Source organism: Lynx canadensis, chromosome C1 (genome assembly GCF_007474595.2).
Source record: "Lynx canadensis isolate LIC74 chromosome C1, mLynCan4.pri.v2, whole genome shotgun sequence".
Lineage (NCBI taxonomy): Eukaryota > Metazoa > Chordata > Mammalia > Carnivora > Felidae > Lynx > Lynx canadensis.
This window is the reverse complement of record NC_044310.1, coordinates 49914374-49932938: the sequence shown is the minus strand read 5'-3', so window position 1 is coordinate 49932938 and position 18565 is coordinate 49914374. Positions and strand designations below refer to the sequence as shown.

Genomic DNA, 18565 nt, shown 5'->3' with positions numbered 1-18565 from the left:
GAGCTGGTCTGCACAAAACTCCAGTATGTCTGCATGAATCCTGGACTCAGACAGAGGGCTAAAATGACATGATCACTACTCTCTCTCTCTCTCTCTCTCTCTCTGTCTCACACACACACACACACACACACACACACACACAGACACTTACACAGTATATATGTTTCTTACACACATGGGGAGTGAGTATAGAGGAAAGGCCCTGTAAAAAGACAAGCATCAAGATATGAAGGGAGTCAAGTGCAACAACAGGAGTTAAAAGCACATGAAACCCAGCAGAGAGTAGGAAAAAGGAATATGTCAAATACTGTTAACGGTTTACCTATTATTGATGGCCCCTTCCTTGTTGGGGCAGTTTTGTTTAGGGAGGACAATGTAACCAGCCCACGGCAACAGATCATGATTTGAGCCGATCAAGATAATTCTGTGCTAGCTTTCCCAGCATTCTGTGCTGCTAAAGATTAAAATGGAATCCAATTTTAGTCAGACCTGAACAGAAATTTGCTAACAGGAAACAGGGGAGGAGTATGGCAGGACCATTGTTTCCCTGATGTAAGAGAAATAGTGGAGAAGGATATGGGCATGATATCTGGAGCCGCAGCAGCCATTCTGCAACCAGAGGCACCAGGCATGAGGATGAATGGACGACGTGCTGAGGAGGGTAGAGTAGAATCTCTGAAAGAGCATGGGCTCCCGCTGGCATCATATAGCAGATGAAATAAGGCCAACAACCACTCAGAATTTCACGTCAGGAAAATAACTCTAGCTGGCTTCAGCCGCGCTCAAGTGGGTTTTTTTCTAGGAGGTAGAGGGTACTGCCTTCATTTCATAGATGAAGGCATTGAATTTTAAGGGATAATGTCCAAGATCACGCTGATGAATGGCATAGCCAGGATGTGAAAATAGGTCTATCCTCCTCTTTAATTCATATTCTTTTCCCCTTGTCCCCCCACAAAGAAATCAGGCCATGAGTACCAAATATGTTTCCCTTGGTGTCTTGGAACTTCTGCCGATCAGAAGCATCATCATCAAGAGCCATCTAAAGACTGGGAATTTTGACAGCAATTCTGCAACCAAAACTAGGGTTTCCTGGCTTCATTGCAAGGCTATCATCAAATTCAGACCTCACTCCTCTCAATTCTCTGTACAAATTCTCACCTTCTGTTTTCTAGCTTTCCTCCCACCTCATTTTTTGGCCCCCCTTTTCCCACGATCCCAAGGCTAATTTAACGGATACCAGATTTTTTACCCCTCTTCTTCCGTAAAATCGAATTATTTCCTATGCAGGCTCCCTCTTATCTTACCCTTCTCCGTGGCCACTGGTCTCATTTTAATACTGAGAAGAGGCAAGTGAGGAAGGAGCCAGTATTTATTGAGCACCTATTGTGTGCCAAATCCCAAGTAGGCACCCAATTCTTTCAATAATCATCCATTTGCTGTAACTAAGAAGCTTCCCCAAATCTTTCTGGAGCAAGGCAAAAACCAACCAAACCAAAAAGACTAACACCGCACTAACACACAGAGTTAAAGGTAATAGGATTACAGAAGCATAAGAATGGAGGGAGAAAAGGAGACCACTATCTAGAACTGATGCCCTTACTTTGTCCAGAAGTGAAGTGTGTGGCTGAGGACATCTCAAAGGTGCTGCTAAATTAAAAACTGAAAGACTGTATAATGGGGATAATAACAATAATGGGTCTGCCTACTTAATGGGTTGCTCTTAAGATCAAATGAGAAAATAGTTTGTAATCCAGAAAATACCATTTAAATATGAGTTTAGTTAGGGGCGCCTGGGTGGCTCAGTCGATTGGGCAACTGACTTCAGCTCAGGTCATGATCTCACGGTTTGTGGGTTCGAGCCCCGCGTTGGGCTCTGTGCTGACAGCTCAGAGCCTGGAGCCTGTTTCAGATTCTGTGTCTCCCTCTCTCTCTCTGCCTCTCCCCCACTCATGCTCTGTCTCCGTCTCTCTCTCAAAAATGAACGTTAAAAAAAATATATAAATATGAATTTAGTTATCAACCAAACAATAAAAGCTATCATTTGTTGAATGCTTAGTTGGAATCAAGCATTTACTTTCTCTACACCAACAGAACTAAGACTTAAAACAACCATTAGAGATCATATAATCATCATTCTACAGTTAATAAACCAGACTAGAAAAAATTGAATTACCAAGAAAAAAGAAAAAAAAATAACCAAAAAATGGAAACATATACTGCTTCTAACTGAAGGAATAAAGTTCTACCCAAGTTCTGAAAAGGAAGCCCACAATCTCAGCTGCTCTGCTATCTGGTCTCTGGGCAGAGTCTAGCTGTTCTCACAGATGTGGACCAACATCATTAGTAAAGGTCTTTTTCCCAGACAGGATGACAGAATGAGCCTAGTCTTATTTTACAGATGCATGAACTAATAGGAAACTGGTCTTCAGAAAGACCAAGTGAGGCATCGGTCCTATCCCACAGGACACGATTCCTAGGCTTCTGATTCCTTGACGTAAGAGGATGAGTCAATCTTAGGCCATCTTAAAGAGAAAATGGTCAATAACTTTTCACTAACAGTAATTAAGCATGCAGATGGCATTTGGGAAAGAGAAGTTTGAGAGACAAACCGGTTCAAATCCTGGCTACCTCAATGGCCTGGGACGAAGGTACTCTTCCGAAACGCCAGTTTCCTCATCTGTAAAATGGGGATAACAGCACCAATCTCAGACGACTCTGAGTCCGGTAGCAAGTTCAGGCACAGAACCTGGCACATGTGGGTACTTAAGACACAGTACTGATTTGACCAGTAAGTCTTCTTAACTTCGTCCAAAGTCAGAAGGAAATGAAATTTTGTCTGTCATTGTATGGGCTTGTAACTGAAATGCTCAAATTCAATTCTAACTAGAAAGGGGAAGCTACTTTTTTTTTTTTTTTTTTTTTTTTTGCCTCTAAGAAATCTTAGTTTCCTGCCTTTGCAGCTCTCTGACTGCTCCCTGAACTTCTGTGGGTACCCAACCTCCTACAGGCAGAAAGCACGGGGCAGGTTGGGGAGGAGGCAGAGAAGGCTTCAGCTAACTTGAGTGTAATCTCAGGTGACCTTGGTGCCCTGGGCAAGGGCATTACACAAGGAGGGGGAGTTTCTTGGAAATGAAGGGTGAAGGAGCTACAGGACATGACTGCGTATCTGGTTGGTCCAGAGAAGACAGAACTCAATAAACATGTTGCTCTTCCTAGGAGGGGCGAAATAAAGCCTTATCTACCAGCTCATGCATAGCATAAATGGGCAAAAATTAAAGGTAGGGGGGTAAAAAAAAGGGTGAATTACATGAAAACCAGAATCATATCATCACATCAAAATTAGATATGGGTAGAAAAATGGTTTAGCCTTTCTGCCCCCTTCCACTCTTTGAAAAGTTCTTGTACTATGGTCTCAAAGCCTCTTAGGCAAATTAGGCAAATCTTATTGTAACTGGCATCACGCTGCATTATTAATGTTGTTGTTGTCACTACTATTATTATTATTTTAAATGCCTATTCATTTTTGAGGGGGGGGGCAGAGAGAGAGGGAGACAGAGGATCTGAAGCAGGCTGTGCACTGACAGCAATGAGCCCTATGTGGGGTTCGACCTCACAAACCGTGATATTATGACCTGAGCTGAAGTCGGACGCTCAACTGACTGAGCCACCCAGGCACCCCACTATTATTGTTTTTTTAAACATCTGTGCCTTCTACTAGTCTCTGAACAACTTGAGGAGAATTGTTACATCCTACATTCTGTAGGTGTTGGGAATACTATAAGAAATGGTGAGTAAGCAAAGAAAGGAACTTATGAAGAGTTTTGTGGATTGCCTATGCTTTTGTCTCTCAAGAAGAACTTCAGGAATATGACACAGAATGTCAACAGATGGAAATGCTCTCCATATTCGCTGCCTCCCCACGTTCCTTATGCATCCCCACCAGAGGCAGACAATGGGTGACATGCCCATAATTTAGCCATGCAGGGACCTCTCTAGATCAGGTGGTTTCCAGCACAGTGAAGTGTGTGGCTTGTGCCTACGTTTATAAATTTCATGAAGCAAAGGCAGTGAAGTCACACTGCTCGCAGGCCGAGCAGCTAAATGATTTATTAAGCAAAGGTTACAGCACCTGTGCCTTTTTGTCAACAAATCAGGCCCATGCCATGCCAAGCGATTCTTCTAATAACCCAAATGGTAATTTGGTTTTAAATAGCATTTCAGATACCACAATTCTGTTGATGCAGAACAGTGATAGATTTGGGTGGCAGGGAAGAAATACCTGTTTTTAATATTGTTTGCACTCATTTTTCATCTTAAAGAATTAGTTCTCATTGGAGTTCTGCAGGTTAAGCATTTTATTTGAACATTCTGATTAAACTAGAACCTGAATCAAAATGAGTTCTTTGCTCAGTCCTTCTGTGTGGGAATTGGTATTTCTATTTATTACCTGATGATGAAATATTAACTTTTTCCTCTAAATAAATGCATCCTCTTAATGGCTCTCGTTTTCAGGGATCAGATTAAATTATGGGATGCAATTGAAATGGCCATTGGCTTTCTGCTATTTGAGATGAGAGCATGTTCTCTATTATATTATATCATTCAGTGGGCGTGCAGGGGACATTAATAGTGTCCAAAGTGAAGTAAAAACTCTATGCCCCAGAGACTTCTCTATACATTAATATCAACTGTTCCTAGGACAAATTTGAAAAATAAGAGATTTGGGGTAGGGCCAAGCGGTCATGGTGTCTCAAAACAAGACGGATGTTCTGAAAGCTGTAGGGAGGTGGCCACCCCCTATTTTAATGAGTTACGAAGTGGAGGATGCAGAGGGATACGAGTCAAATAATGATAGTAGCAGAGGTAGCAGGCAAGTGAGGCAGAAGAATGGGACAGATAACTTGGCAGGAATGTTCGAACACAGCCACGAGCTGCGGTGAAATGTACAACGCAATTGCAAGATGGTTTGAAAGAAAACTAGCTCAAGGCAAGGCTAAAAAGAAGGCGATTCCATCTCAGTGAAGGGAGGAATTCACTGGAGGAAAAAAAAAAAAAAACAGACTGGAAGGGAAGGAGGAGAAAAAATGGCTTTCAATTATCCACGTTATCTTTCCCTACCAATCATTACAGATGATGAATTGGTGCAATAAAAGCCAATATTCAATTTTTCCAATTTACATGGAAAGAAGGCCATAATATATTGTTAAAGGGAAGAAACAGCAAGTTATCAAACGGGGTATGTAATATGATCTCATTTTTGCAATATACTTGTATGCATAGAAACAGTCTGGATGGATTTATATGGAAATGTTAACAGTAGGACTACAAGTGATTTTTATTATTTTTCCCATCTGTATTTTCCACAATTAACATGCATCATGACTGTAATGAGAGAAAGTCATTATTTTTAAACTTTCTTATGAATCATTTAGATTCAAGCAATGTATGCTGACTACCCACTATGTGCTGGGCATGAGAATCGGTACTTTGAGAGAGGTCAGCACACAATTACTGTGGATTTTGTTGATAAACTGCCTACTTTTCCTATTTGCTTTACAGAATTTCACGCTCTTCAGAGGTGAAAGGGCCATTGGAGTTTATCGAACGATTACATTTTAAAAGTTGTGGTGAAACACACATAACATAAACTGGACTGTCTTAAACTAATTTTAAGTGGACAGTTTAGTGTTATTCAGTACGGTCACGCTGCTGTGCAGTCATCACCACCAACCGTCTCCAGAACTCTTTTCATCTTGCAAAATGGAAACTCCATACCCTTTAAACAACGACTCTCCATCCCGCCATCCTCCCATCCCGCAGCCACCCTTCTGTTTTCTCTATGAGTCTGACTCCTTCAGGAACCTCACATACATGGGATCATATAGTATTTGTCCTTTCGGGACTGGCATCTTTCACTTAGCATGACATCGTCAAGGTTCATCCGTGTAGCATACTGCAGAATTTCCTTCATTTTTAAGGCCAGATCATATGCACTATACCACATTAAAATGGTGTATGCACAACAAAATGTATATGCCATATTTTGTTTATCCTATGTGTCTGTGGATGGAGACCTGGGTTGCTTCCACCTTTTGTCTATTGTGAATAATGCCAAGTACATGGGCGTACCAATACCTCTTCAAGACCTTGCTTTCCATCTCTTGGATATATACTGGTGATTAGATTTTAATACGGTCTCAGATTTAAAAGCAGGGAGCATGCTCATAGTATTCCAGAGCTGAGCATCAGTCAGTGTGGCTCACCAGCATGTGAGGCCTTCGTGAAGCACAATGGTTAGAGAACACAGGCCTTGCAGTCAGCAAGCTGGGTACAAATTCTTCCTTCACTTCTCACTGCTTATGGCCATGGGAAAATGAATAATCTCTTTAGGTCTCAGTTTCCACATATAGAGTGGAGATAATTATAGCTACCCTATTGGGGTGGCTGCAAAGATTAGTTGGGAAATGTACCTAAGGTACTTAGTACACAGGAAATGCTCAATGAATAGAAGCTCTATATAGTTAAAGAATACTTTTTTAAAAGTTGTTGTTGGTTTTTTAAGATTTATTTTGAGAGAGAAAGAGAGAGAGAGCTGGGGAGGGGCAGAGAAAGAGAGGGAGAGAGAATCGCAAGCAGGCTCTGCATGGTCAGCACAGAGTCTGATGTGGGGCTTAGACTCACGAACGGCAAGATCATGACCTGAGCCAAAACCAAGAGTTGGATGCTTAACCGACTGAGCCACCCAAGTGCCCCAAGAGTACTTTTTATAAATAAAGTTCTTACTTTCTTTATAAACTGAAAGCTGCCTATTTAAAAGGTCTACACAGTCGTTCAAGTTCTATCTGCTACAAAACAACAGAGACCATATCTAATCTGTCTCCTATAAGTCAATGCTTCAGTTATGTTGAAGAGATTTCCACTGGGAACTGGTCTTTTGGAGAAAGGGACACCATTTGACCTTGCGTTTGTTCATGCATTTGTGTACCTCTTCTGCATTTGTAAAGCTCAAGTACCTGCTTGGCTGACCCTTCAATTTTACTTCTCTAAAGGTAGAAAGCAAAATGTCATCTCTCCAGAAAACTTTTCTATAATTCAGTTAATACACATTTCATGCCTCATCAACAAAAGCATCAAAGGTAGAAAAAAATGCAAGCTTGTGTAGAAAATTACTAATCTGCAGGTCATGTTCAAATTAGGTCTTAAAAAATTCCTGTAAAAAAAGAAAAACCAGACTCACTTCTGAACTAATGTCTTCTCAAAAAGGAGATTATTTTTTAAGAACATGACCATTTTTATCTACATCTATACATGTCTAACACTTTAAATGGTTCCGGAAAGTAGTTCCTTTTTTTTTTTTTAAAGAGTTAACATATACTCCTTAAAATTAAAAGATTTTGAGCATAGGGGCACCTGGGTGGCTCAGTCAGTTAAACCAAGCGACCCTTGGTTTTGGCTCAGATCACGATCTCACAGTTTGTGAGTTTGAGCTCTGCATCGGGCTGGGTTCTGCACTGACAGCTAGGAACCTGTTTGGGATTCTTTCTCCCTCTCTCTCTGCCCCTCCTCTGCTTGCACTCTCTCTCTCTCTCTCTCTCTCTCTCAAAATAAATAAATAAATAAATAAATAAATAAATAAATAAATAAAAATTTAAAAAAGATTTTGAGCATATCATTTTTACCTTAGGATATATACACACATTTTTTTTTTAAATGACAACTCCATTAGTACAGTTTCTCATAAGACAATTGGGATGGTTTTCTTCAAGATGAATGTGGCAGGTGTAACTGTGGTAAGAAACATTTAAGCTGTTGTCCCTATGATGCCAAATATTTAACAGACACCAAAAAAAATTCAGTTCCAGATGCCAAAATTGGGTCTAAATGACATCATTCATCCAGATGCGTGGAGAATCTGGATTTTTAAGAATTGAATTTTTGTGGTCAACATCATGAAGACTCAGTTTCTGGGTTAAATAAGGCATTTGTGAAACAAAGCCTTTTGGAATATAACACGTTTTGATTATAGAGAAACAAATTGAAAGGAACACAGGGTACCATTTCAGTGCTATGAATCACAGACTGTATAAAAAAATACTATGTAAAGTACAAACAGGACATCTCCAAACTGCATATTTGAGGTTCTTAATGAAGTAACCCAAGCACTCTGGGGCTTCAAGAAAAGCAATCATTCAATATAGAGCCACTGTCCCCGGTTACCCCCTCCCACTGAACTTGAACACATGAGCCAAAAGTACAAAATCAAATTTTAATGCATCTGAGGTAATTGTTCAACTTCCAATTCACCAGTTAAGCATTTGAAGGTGTAGGAAAATAAGCAATAAACCGGAACAATTTTATGGCAGGTCCAGAGTAGATGTTAATCCCAGAAGCCAAGGATATGCCCGCTTCAGGAGGTACAGCAGAAGTGGGAAATTCAAGAGTTAACCTGCTGCCTCCCCTTTTTGCTCCCCTTCCCCTCCCAGCTGCCTCCTCTGAGGCTGTACTTTCTGTGACCCCGCTTTGGCGTAAGGAAGGCTTCAGATGCAATGTAGTTTCACCTGCACTGTCGACACAGCAATAAACTAAAATCCTTTACAGAGTGAGCAAATGGACCTAGGAAGGCAAATCTATCCCGTTGATAAGCATCTGGTCATATTCTTATAAACAAAGATGAGTAGTTACAAATTTGGCATCTGGAGATTACACACCCAGGCATATGCACAAAATATCCCAGGGAATTTTTTCAAACAACATGCTGAGAACCTCACAAAGAACATACTTTATGTCAATTATGATAGTATATAGTTCCATTCTAATTAGGAAATCAGAGAGTAGTTCCTTTCCAAACTTTAATCTAATTCTATTTCACAAACTTCAAATATTTCTACATCTACTACCTTTGAACTCCAAAAGTCTCTCACTGTTTCTTAATGAACAGCAGCCATTTCAAAACTTTTAAAAGGGATTTCTTCTCCTTGACCTGTACTAGGACAAAACACAACTGTCTACTGAAAAACAAGCTCTAGATGTCGTCGTACACTCTTTTCTCAATCACCTACCTCAACATATGACATTATAGTCGCATATGTCCCCTCCCACCCCGCTGCACCTTGCTCTCTAGTGGCCAGCGTAACCAGTAACAAATATCACCTATTTCTGCACCAACACCAGCAACTTAATAGGACTACTCAGAAACCCTCTCTTTTCTTTTCTTTTTTCAGAAAGTTTGCCAGGTTCCTGGGGACCCTATAGTGAATACAGAAGAGTGGCTGGTTCCCCCATTCCCTGGATGCACTCTGATTTTAACAGCAACCAGAGTGGACTTTTCCGGGTAGAGGTATACTTCCATCTGCTTGCATGCAGAGAGACCAGAATTCCTAGACAAGGAAACACACGCTAGCTAGCACTGGGAAACCTTTCTCGCCACCGCAAAAGGAGTTCTGGCACAGAAGCCTTCCTCTTCTACCCTCTCGATACGAGAAACGAAAAATCGCAGACAGCGTTTTCCACGATTTCTGAGAACACAGGGAAATGTGGCTGTAGGGCCAGGAAGGTTGGGGTCAGGAGGAAAGGGGACCAAACAGGGGCTGGGAAATGCAGCCTGTTGTGCCAAAAGACGAATTACAATGCACCTGATGAATAAAACAAGCTGCACCACATACAGAAAAGATGAGAGCGGCCCACCTGTGTCTGTTGAGGGATATTTACAAAGCTTGGATCCCGTGGTCCAACACTGACGAATCGGTTTGCGGGGGAGGTGCTGGGTGTCGAGTAGGCTGTGAAGGGAAGGGACACATGCGTTCAGGAAGCAGCACGAGATTGCACACACAAACAACACCAAAACACACAGTCTCTGAGCCTACGCAGCTGATTAACAAGGAAATGTGCAAACACTGTAGCTAGCAAAAGGGATCTGGCTAGCAAGGGCATTTGAGACAGTCATAAAAGGGAAGGGGTGTTGGCTTCTAAAGACTGTTGGAGTAAAACGATGTCAAATTGGTGCTCAGATGAGTTCTTTTCTCCTTCCGTCATACAAATTAGAACATGCAGGACATTTTTGCAAACTATACTTTCTGAGTTAAACATGAGCTCAGGAATCAGAAAGAGATATCCTAGCCCTTACAGCACAGGGAGAGAGAAATTAGGTAGAAAGGGGGAGGAAAGCAGTTCATTTTACAACCTTGCTTTTCACACTACTGCATTCCCCAAAATCATGAGACATTCCTGTGCCTCTATAGCTAAATACTGAAGAGGAGTCTTTATAGAAGAAATTAATGGGTTCTCCAGAAAGGAGGTGGAAAACCATTTAGAACCAGCTGTCTTTATAGGTCCCAGGAGAGTGTCTAGAATCTCTATGATGCACGAAATGTGCTTAAAATATTAATATTTGGGGGTGCCTGAGTAGCTCAGTCGGTTAAGTGTCCGACTTCAGCTCAGGTCATGATCTCACAGCTCGTGGGTTTGAGCCCTGTGTTGGGCTCTATGTTGACAGCTCAGAGCCTAGAACATGCTTTGGATTCTGTGTCTCCCTCTCTCTCTGCCCTCCCCCCTCTCAAATATAAATAAATATTTAAAAAACATTAACATCTAGTCTTCTGAGCCTAGAACCTTTCTGTTAAAGGTACAAATTATCAAGATCCTGTGTAAACCAAGCTATCACCCTGCAACCACACTTCAGTTTCCTATCCTTTCACAGTAAAGTTTTGTTGTTGGTTTTTATATATACAGAACTGTATATATATTTTGGGTTTTACATTTATATTTGAGAGCTTCACTCTAGTTTAGTGAGAAAAAAACTCAGTGGCTTTGGTGTTTTGTTGGCTTATAAATCCAAATGTGCATTTGGTCCTTTGGTGTCCTGCAATACCCTTCTCTATCACAAACTCCCGATATTTATTCGCATTCTTTCTTTGTACTAGAACTTTTAGATAGACTCTTGCTTCATTTCAAATCTGTTAACAACGCTTGTAGAAGGGGCCAAATTTTTCGAACGAACTCTAGACACACACCATCTACAAGATGAAAAGGGTCTTCAATTTTGAAAAAGCACAGATAACTGAGGGAATCATACCAAATCCCTTTGCCAGATTTCTTTTTTCCTTTTTGGCATCATCCGCTTTGTTTTTGATTTTCTGTTTTACAGAAAACCGCTTGGACTTCTTGTTTCTTTTGTGAAGCACAAAAGATATCTAAAGATAAAATTTCCACCAGTTTGGCCCAAGTCCTGTTGGTCATCTTTGGTAAGAGCTAAGTCACCCCCACCGATCTGTGATGGTCACATGGTGTGGCTGTGTTAAACCAGCATGGAACAGTGGATGGACATGAGAATCCTCTGATGTCTAGTAATAAGAAAGTTTTGTTGTAGTATTTGTTTTAGAAGGATTTGTCCGGTAATAGCTTTATATAAAACAATCTAGATGCATGATGTGTTATACTGTCTACTCATGTGAATCTACTGATTTCCTTCCCAGCCCAGACTAAATTGAACACAATGGAAAAATACCTGTCGATGTAGCCTTTCTGTATGTACCTCTCACTCACTGGTATGGCAGAAATTTAAGTTTTTAAAAGTTCAGTAAAAGAATTTTTGTTAATTGCTTTATTCAGCCTATTGCTTTGCTTCGAGATGGTTTAAGAAGTTTCCACAGAAAATTATTATTGAAAATGATGGACTATAATTACCTGGTAGTGAATTTACCTGCTCCTAGGGCATAAAGAGGATGTGGGAGAGATAAGGAGGAAGCTAGTAGATGAAATAACCTGTCAAACCTCTCAGTGGTTGGTGGGGGGGGGCGGGGGGGAGTGTTCCTTCACACGTGAATAGAATGGGAGGGTGAGAAGGAACAATAAAGGTATGAGGAGTATGCAAACGGTACGAGACTAAGTGATTGATGACAGATGCAGAGATCTGAATCCTAGAGAACTGTGTGTGCGGGTCTGCACTGGTCACAACAGACACACCACAGGATTTCCTACGATGCTTTTGCCGCACTGGTGACCTCAGAAACAAGCACGCTGACTGATCCCAGGATTCATGTTTTGTTTGTTTGTTTGTTTGCTTTTACTAAACCCGGAAAGGCTTGCACTCCATTCCATTCTCTATTGTTTGCCAGACCTAAATGGTGCCATTTGGAAGGTTTAGCATACAAATAATTTAGCCACTCAAAACTGCTAACAACTGGCTATTTTTTCTTCTTCAGGCATAGAGACCAACTTTGAATTCTCAATTTCAAAATATCCCAGAAGGCCTTTAATGCTTTCATAGGCATCCTAAAACTGTTTCAAAGTTTAGTCTGGTCTTTAAAACAAGAGCAACAGTGAGAGAGGTGGTAGTGTGTTAGCATTAAAAAAAAAAAAAAAAAAAAAAAAAAAGAAAAGGAAAAGAAAAGAGAAGAAAAGAAAAGGAAAAAAAAAAAAAAAAGGATATTACAACAACAAAAACCTGGGAATCTCTGAGTACCCAAGTCATCAAATGGAAGAAATGGTGCCCAGGGAAATTTATTCTATAGAAATGTAGCTTCTGGGAAAACTCAAGGACACAGGGAAAACAAGGGAAGGAAGATAGAAAGTCTGACTCATCTTCCATTATGGTAGTTACAATAGCCAGCGTGTTCACCTACAACAGGATGTAGTTCCAGAAATGAGGTGACATTAGTTAAATTTGATTTTTCCAAAGAAAAAGTGGAATAAGGGAGTTATACTATTGAATAAAAACCTCAATTGCAACTTTTTATTAAAACAACCACATATACCATAGCAAATCAATTATACATGCATAGTTAAGAGCTTTCAACACGAATATAAAATCAAGTAAAGGGGGCAATGTGGTAATTAATTATATACAACTGTATTTATTATGCTATTATATCACATTCATATCTTTCTTAATTATAATTCTGGCATTATTTACAGCAGCAATAATCAAATGCTGCAGAAAGAGCTTCAGGAAATCATGAAATCCAGAAAATAATTTTCTGGGAAGATTATTATAGGCATTTTTTTGAGGATTCTGGAGGGATGATTCAGGGGCATTTGACAATTTTCTGATAAAGTCAATCAGGAAAGGGAAATCAATTTGCTTATATAATCTCATTGTAAAAGTCCTCATGGCAAAGATGACTATTAGAAATCAAATTATTGATTACTTGCTTCTGAAGCAGAAGCTTTGTTTGTTTGTTGTTGTTGTTGTTGTTGTTGTTTTTGCTTTTTTTTTTTTTTAAGCAAGTCTTCTTACCCACATGAGCAGTATCATCATGGACTATTTTCCTAATGTTATGGATGAACATTCCTATTAGAAGCTTTCACCATTTTATTGGCACTAATAAGATCATATTTTTCTTCTTTCTACTGTATTTCTTCCCATTATCCAATAGTCTTACTTTGGCCTTAGCCATAGTGATAAGTATCAAAATCCTAGACCAGAATTTGATCCCATATCCAGAAAATCCCATTCTTCTGTGTTACCCACTTACATACACGTTGCTAATTATATAATCCTTCACTTAGTGCAAATCCTGTCTTAGTATGGTCAGTTGGAAGGATGGCTCAAGAACTGTTCATTCTTTATAAGTAATACTTTTACAAGGCCTCTTGAGGATGCCAGAATCTATCTCTAGCGGGGACCATGAGGCGGGCATGAGGCAGTGGGCAGGACAGTGGCAGAGATTGCCCTTTAAATCTGCTCTTTACCACTGTGCAGGTAGGTGTTCCCTGGGAGAACTTAGCCTTTCTGTCTTCAGAAATGATGTAACGGACTGCCTGCAAGCCTAAAAGAATTCCTACGTTTATTGTTCCCAAGGTGTAAGGCTTTGTTTTGTTTTGTTTCTTTTTCTCAACATGAAGATGTAAGGGATGTGTCCGGATAAAGAAATCATGATATTTCCACATAAATCCATTTTGAGTCTGCAATGGCCTTCACCTATAAAATCAAATCTGACCACGGTGTTAACAAGGTGGTCAAACTGTCTTGAACAAAGATGCTCGGAGCCTTCCTTGTTTTGGGGGGAAAAATATGACCGAAGAAAAAGATATTAAAATATTTGTACCATTGTCAGTTGACATTTCCTTAAGTTAAAAACTGTATCATTAAAATCACCCAAATCTGACAAACGAGAAAATTAAAAGGAGGCAGACAGAATCAAGGTCTAGTTCAAATTTAGCAACCACTAAAATATGTGTAATCACTGAAAAGGGCGAAAAGGGAGAACATTTAGACAGATGTCTTTGCGGGGAGTGAGTGTAAAGGGAGAGCTGCCTTTTGGTTGAAGCCCCATCAGGACTCCCACAGGGAGGGAGTGCCCACAGGGAGTGCCCACAGGGAGGCTGAGGGGCTGATTCCCCTCTAGCTGAACTGCCTGAGGGGAGCGATGGCCAGCCCCCCTGCCCTGACTAGGGGGAAGTGATACAGTGAGGCACGTTGGCAGAAAAGAGAATGTAAGAGACCTGGTGAGCTTTGAGGCTCTGTATTTGCCTCCACACACAGGAAGCAATGAAGTCCCCTAAACCTTGGTAGCCTGGCCTACAAACTGACACGGAGTTTGCAGAGAGATCTGGGTTCTGTTTCATCAGACTCCAACTCTACAGAAGGAGTGAACATCCCCTTTTTCATTCCCTTAAACTCTACCAAGTCTAACCTCTAGAGTGCCTCAAAGAGAGATATTTTAATATATTTAAATATTCATATTCATTCTCTCTCTCCATCTGTCTCTCTGTCTCTCTGTCTGTCTCTCATGAACACCTGCTCTGTGCCAGGCTCTGTACTGAGCACTATGGGAGAGCCAAAGGTGAGCAAGACACAGTGCTATCTGAGAATGCTAGCGTCTAGTGGTGAGAGAGGAGTGTAGAAAATGAAAATATGGTATTAAAGGTGATACAAATAAAACTCGGTGAGATGTTAAAGGACAGAAAAGGGACACACAGGAAAAGCCGTGCAGAGGAAATAGGGATGGCTTTTGCGACATGCTGTAAAAGATGGCATTGGCTGACAGGTTCAGATGGATGGGGGAGAGGGTCCCACAGGAAGCAGCACGGGCAGAGGCGTGGAAGCAGGAACTGGAGGCAGGAATCCGAGGATCAATCACAGAGGGAAAGGAGAAAAGACAGGACGGTGCAAACCACGTTTTGCCATTCAGCTCAGGAAGGTAACATGTTAAGAATCAGAAACCTGAACTATTTGAAAACGGAGGGGAAAAAGTCCATTGAAATTGTTTTTCTTTTAAGAAGAATAAATAATTCATAAAATGAACGAAGTTATCAACTTCCCATTCTGAACACCACTAAGATTGCTTGACCTCCCCACACTCTAAACTTTTCCCTTCATATCTCAAATATTAATAGGCACGTCACATGTGCCCTCGTTTTCAGAAACTCAGACATACTCACATGTGGGGATTTCCCTCCAAAAAAATACCTAGTCAAAAATTCAATTTCATAGACTTTAATGTGACTCTACCACCTGCCCAGGAATGTGCTCGTTATTGGACAGAGGTAATCAAAGCAAGTTCAGGAATGCAGACTTGAACAGATCCCTGTGTATTCAAGTTGCAATTTTATTAAATGTTTATCAGTGACACCTGACAGTGAAGAAAAAGTGCATGAGACAGCGTTCAGTGGCAAACTTGAAACAGTGAGATGATTAAGCACCTAATTGAAATAGTTTCTAGAATCTTAACTGCACTATTACATTATTTAAAAAAAAAATGAGAAGCCCCGTGAGAAAACTTTCATTTCTTAAAAAAAAAAAAATGCAGTAACTATCAGGAAATAGATTGGCTAATTTCTAAATGAAACCCATTACAGTTTAACTCATTTAGGAACTTGAACAGCACTATTTCTTGCAAGGTCACAAAGAAATGCTGGAGGATATTGGAGTGTTTTTCCTTTAAAGAAATCTATTGGTATCGACAACTTTACAGGGCCTGGGTTAGCATTATTCATATCATTATATAGCCCAGGAAACACATACAGCTTTTCCTACACATGATCCAGTATTCAGAGATTTAGAAATTCCCACATGATTGGCTGGATATTGTAGTTGTCATCCAGATGTTTGGAATCTAGAAGATAACCACACTGAATTTCCAGTATTTTGATCACATCTGTGCAGTTACCTCCTTCTATTATCTCTGTAAATCTTTTGTCTGCACAAACAAGTTACCAACAACAACAACAAAAAGACACAGCCCTCAGGGCATGAAATTAAAACCTACTTATTGCTAGTAAATTATTACAGAACAACACACCCATAATCTTTGTTCCTGAAAAGCTAATGAATTCGAACTTTAATATATTAGCATTACTTAACATGTATGGGAACAATTTGCATGACATGTCTAATGTGCCAGTAGTTCACAAAAATCTTGAGAAGAAGCAATTTAGCCAGATGGTTTTGCTCTGCTGGCATTTCTATTTGTATTAAGGATCCTCACAGGGAGGCAGGGGCTCTAGCTACATCATGATTTGGGGTAAAATATGCAGAAAGGAAGGTATAAGACCATTCATGTGTTCACACAGACAGAAGGGGATCAGAACACGTAAACCGGAGACGCTTTGACCTTCTGCTACCCAAATCTGTGTCATAAGCAGGCGCTTTATACTATTTCTTATATGCAGTCTATTTAAGCTGCCTAGAACACTGTTTTTCATAATAGCTGTAAAAGATAAGAATACAGACTTGTTTCAGTTAATTTAAATTTACTTCTGGTGGCTAATCTAAATTCGAAAACTGTCATTTATTTTTATGTATACGCTGTGTGCTGTCCAATTGATAGAACATATATATTGATCTGAAGCAACAATGTACATGAGGAGGCACAGGTGAAAGTTATATTAAATAGCCATAGGGAATAAACTGGATTCAACTGGGGTTTAACTAAAAAAAGAAACTTAGATCAATATATTGGATTGCTCCCTTTTGAAAGGCTTCTGCAGCCTCTCCAAAGGCAGTGTAACTCTGGAAACCTACTTCTGGGAATTTATCCTCAAAAAATACTTAAAGGTACAGATAAAGATGTTCATTACAGTATTACTTATAAAGAGGAACAAATTGGAACCACCTTATATGTTAGTGCTTCACTCATATGTTGAAGTATTTTGCAGTCATTAAACACATTTTAAAATAATAATGGCATCATGACATGTTTATAATAGGAGATAAAATGAATAAAACTGGTTTACCAAATGGTATATGTATACATATAGACACACATATGCACACACACATATATCATGATCAATTATGTTTAAAATATGCACAGAAAATGACTGGGAGATAAGCACAGAAAGCGGTTATCTCTGAAGAACGGCATTGTAAATGATTTTTAAATAATGTCCAGTAATTTTTAATCTTAAATAAACATAAACAGAACCTGAAAACCCAAGTAACACTTTTGTTTTTCCAGCAGTGCAAGGTAGGTAGAAAATGAATTTTAGATCCAGAAAATCCTGGATTGAATCCATTCAATCTCTTACTTGAAATGTGATCTTGGCAAGCCAATTAACCTCTCTCAGCTCCTACATATAAAGACTCCAGCATAATAAATAACATTTACTCACATAGGCATGGCCCTTTAAGGCGTCATCCCTCTGCGTATATCTAATGGGTTACATTTTCTACAGAAGCCATTCAGAAAGTAATCCCTAAGACAGGCTTAGCCAGCAAGATGGGAAATCTCCCAAATTCCATTATACTTAATATTAAAAGGATTGAAGAAAAATGCCAAAGGCATCCAATAGGGGACTATTGATTCCAATATCTGATTAAGGGTATTACACTCTGAGACATCTGCCTTCTAACACTTAAAATAAAAAATCCAATCAAGGGTTAATGTTATGATCAGACTCATAAGTAACTTATAAATCGGCACAACCCAGCTGATTGGTGATGTATACCAAAATGAATAGTCACACTGTTGGTACTAGTAATTCCAATTCTAGCAATCTATCCTAATGAAATTATTAAAGTTGGGGACAAAACGTATTTTCAAAAATATGCAGGAACCTATTTCATAGATTGGGACAAAAGTTAATGTTCTAGAGCAGAGGAATAAGTACAAATTGTTTAAAATCACATTTTCTAATTTTTTTATGAAATAAGAAAAGGTGTAAAATACTAATTAAGAAAATAGCATACAGAATATTATATTCAGCATGGTAGCAATCATCTTATGTATGTGTGTGTACATCTACATACAAATACACACATCAACATGCATTAAGGAGAAAATGCACCAAAATGTTAATAGTAGTTGATTATAGGAGAATATAATTTTATTTTTATTTATATGCTACCATATATATTAATTTTCTGAAGAGTTTCTTAAAACGCATTTGTCATTTCTGTCATCTGAAAAAGTAAAAAGCTGAGGCAAAAGCAAGACTTGAACGGGTTATGAAAACCTAAATGAAGGGAACGACCTATTGCCTGTTCTCTCTGGTCACTCTTTGTTGACAACGTCCATCTCTTACTCCACTCTTGTTCCTTGACTTTTCACCAATTCAGTGTATGCAAGAGTCTGTTATTCTTGTAATAATATAAAAGTTCCTTATGGAGTGTCTTAGGGTTTTC

General features: G+C 39.5%; 1 protein-coding gene across 4 annotated transcripts in view; it reads right to left on the bottom strand.

The window, feature by feature from the left end:
• The window catches only part of NFIA (nuclear factor I A), a 377477-nt gene that overhangs the window by 28808 nt on the left and 330104 nt on the right, over positions 1–18565 (bottom strand). For 3 of the 4 annotated variants that reach the window (XM_030324297.1, XM_030324295.1, XM_030324296.1), the window contains exon 10: positions 9685–9776. The exons of the other annotated variant lie outside the window; for it this stretch is intronic. In XM_030324297.1, the coding sequence (XP_030180157.1) occupies positions 9685–9776 (92 nt within the window). The remainder of the gene's footprint in view (positions 1–9684; positions 9777–18565) is intronic. 4 annotated transcript variants of the gene reach the window in all.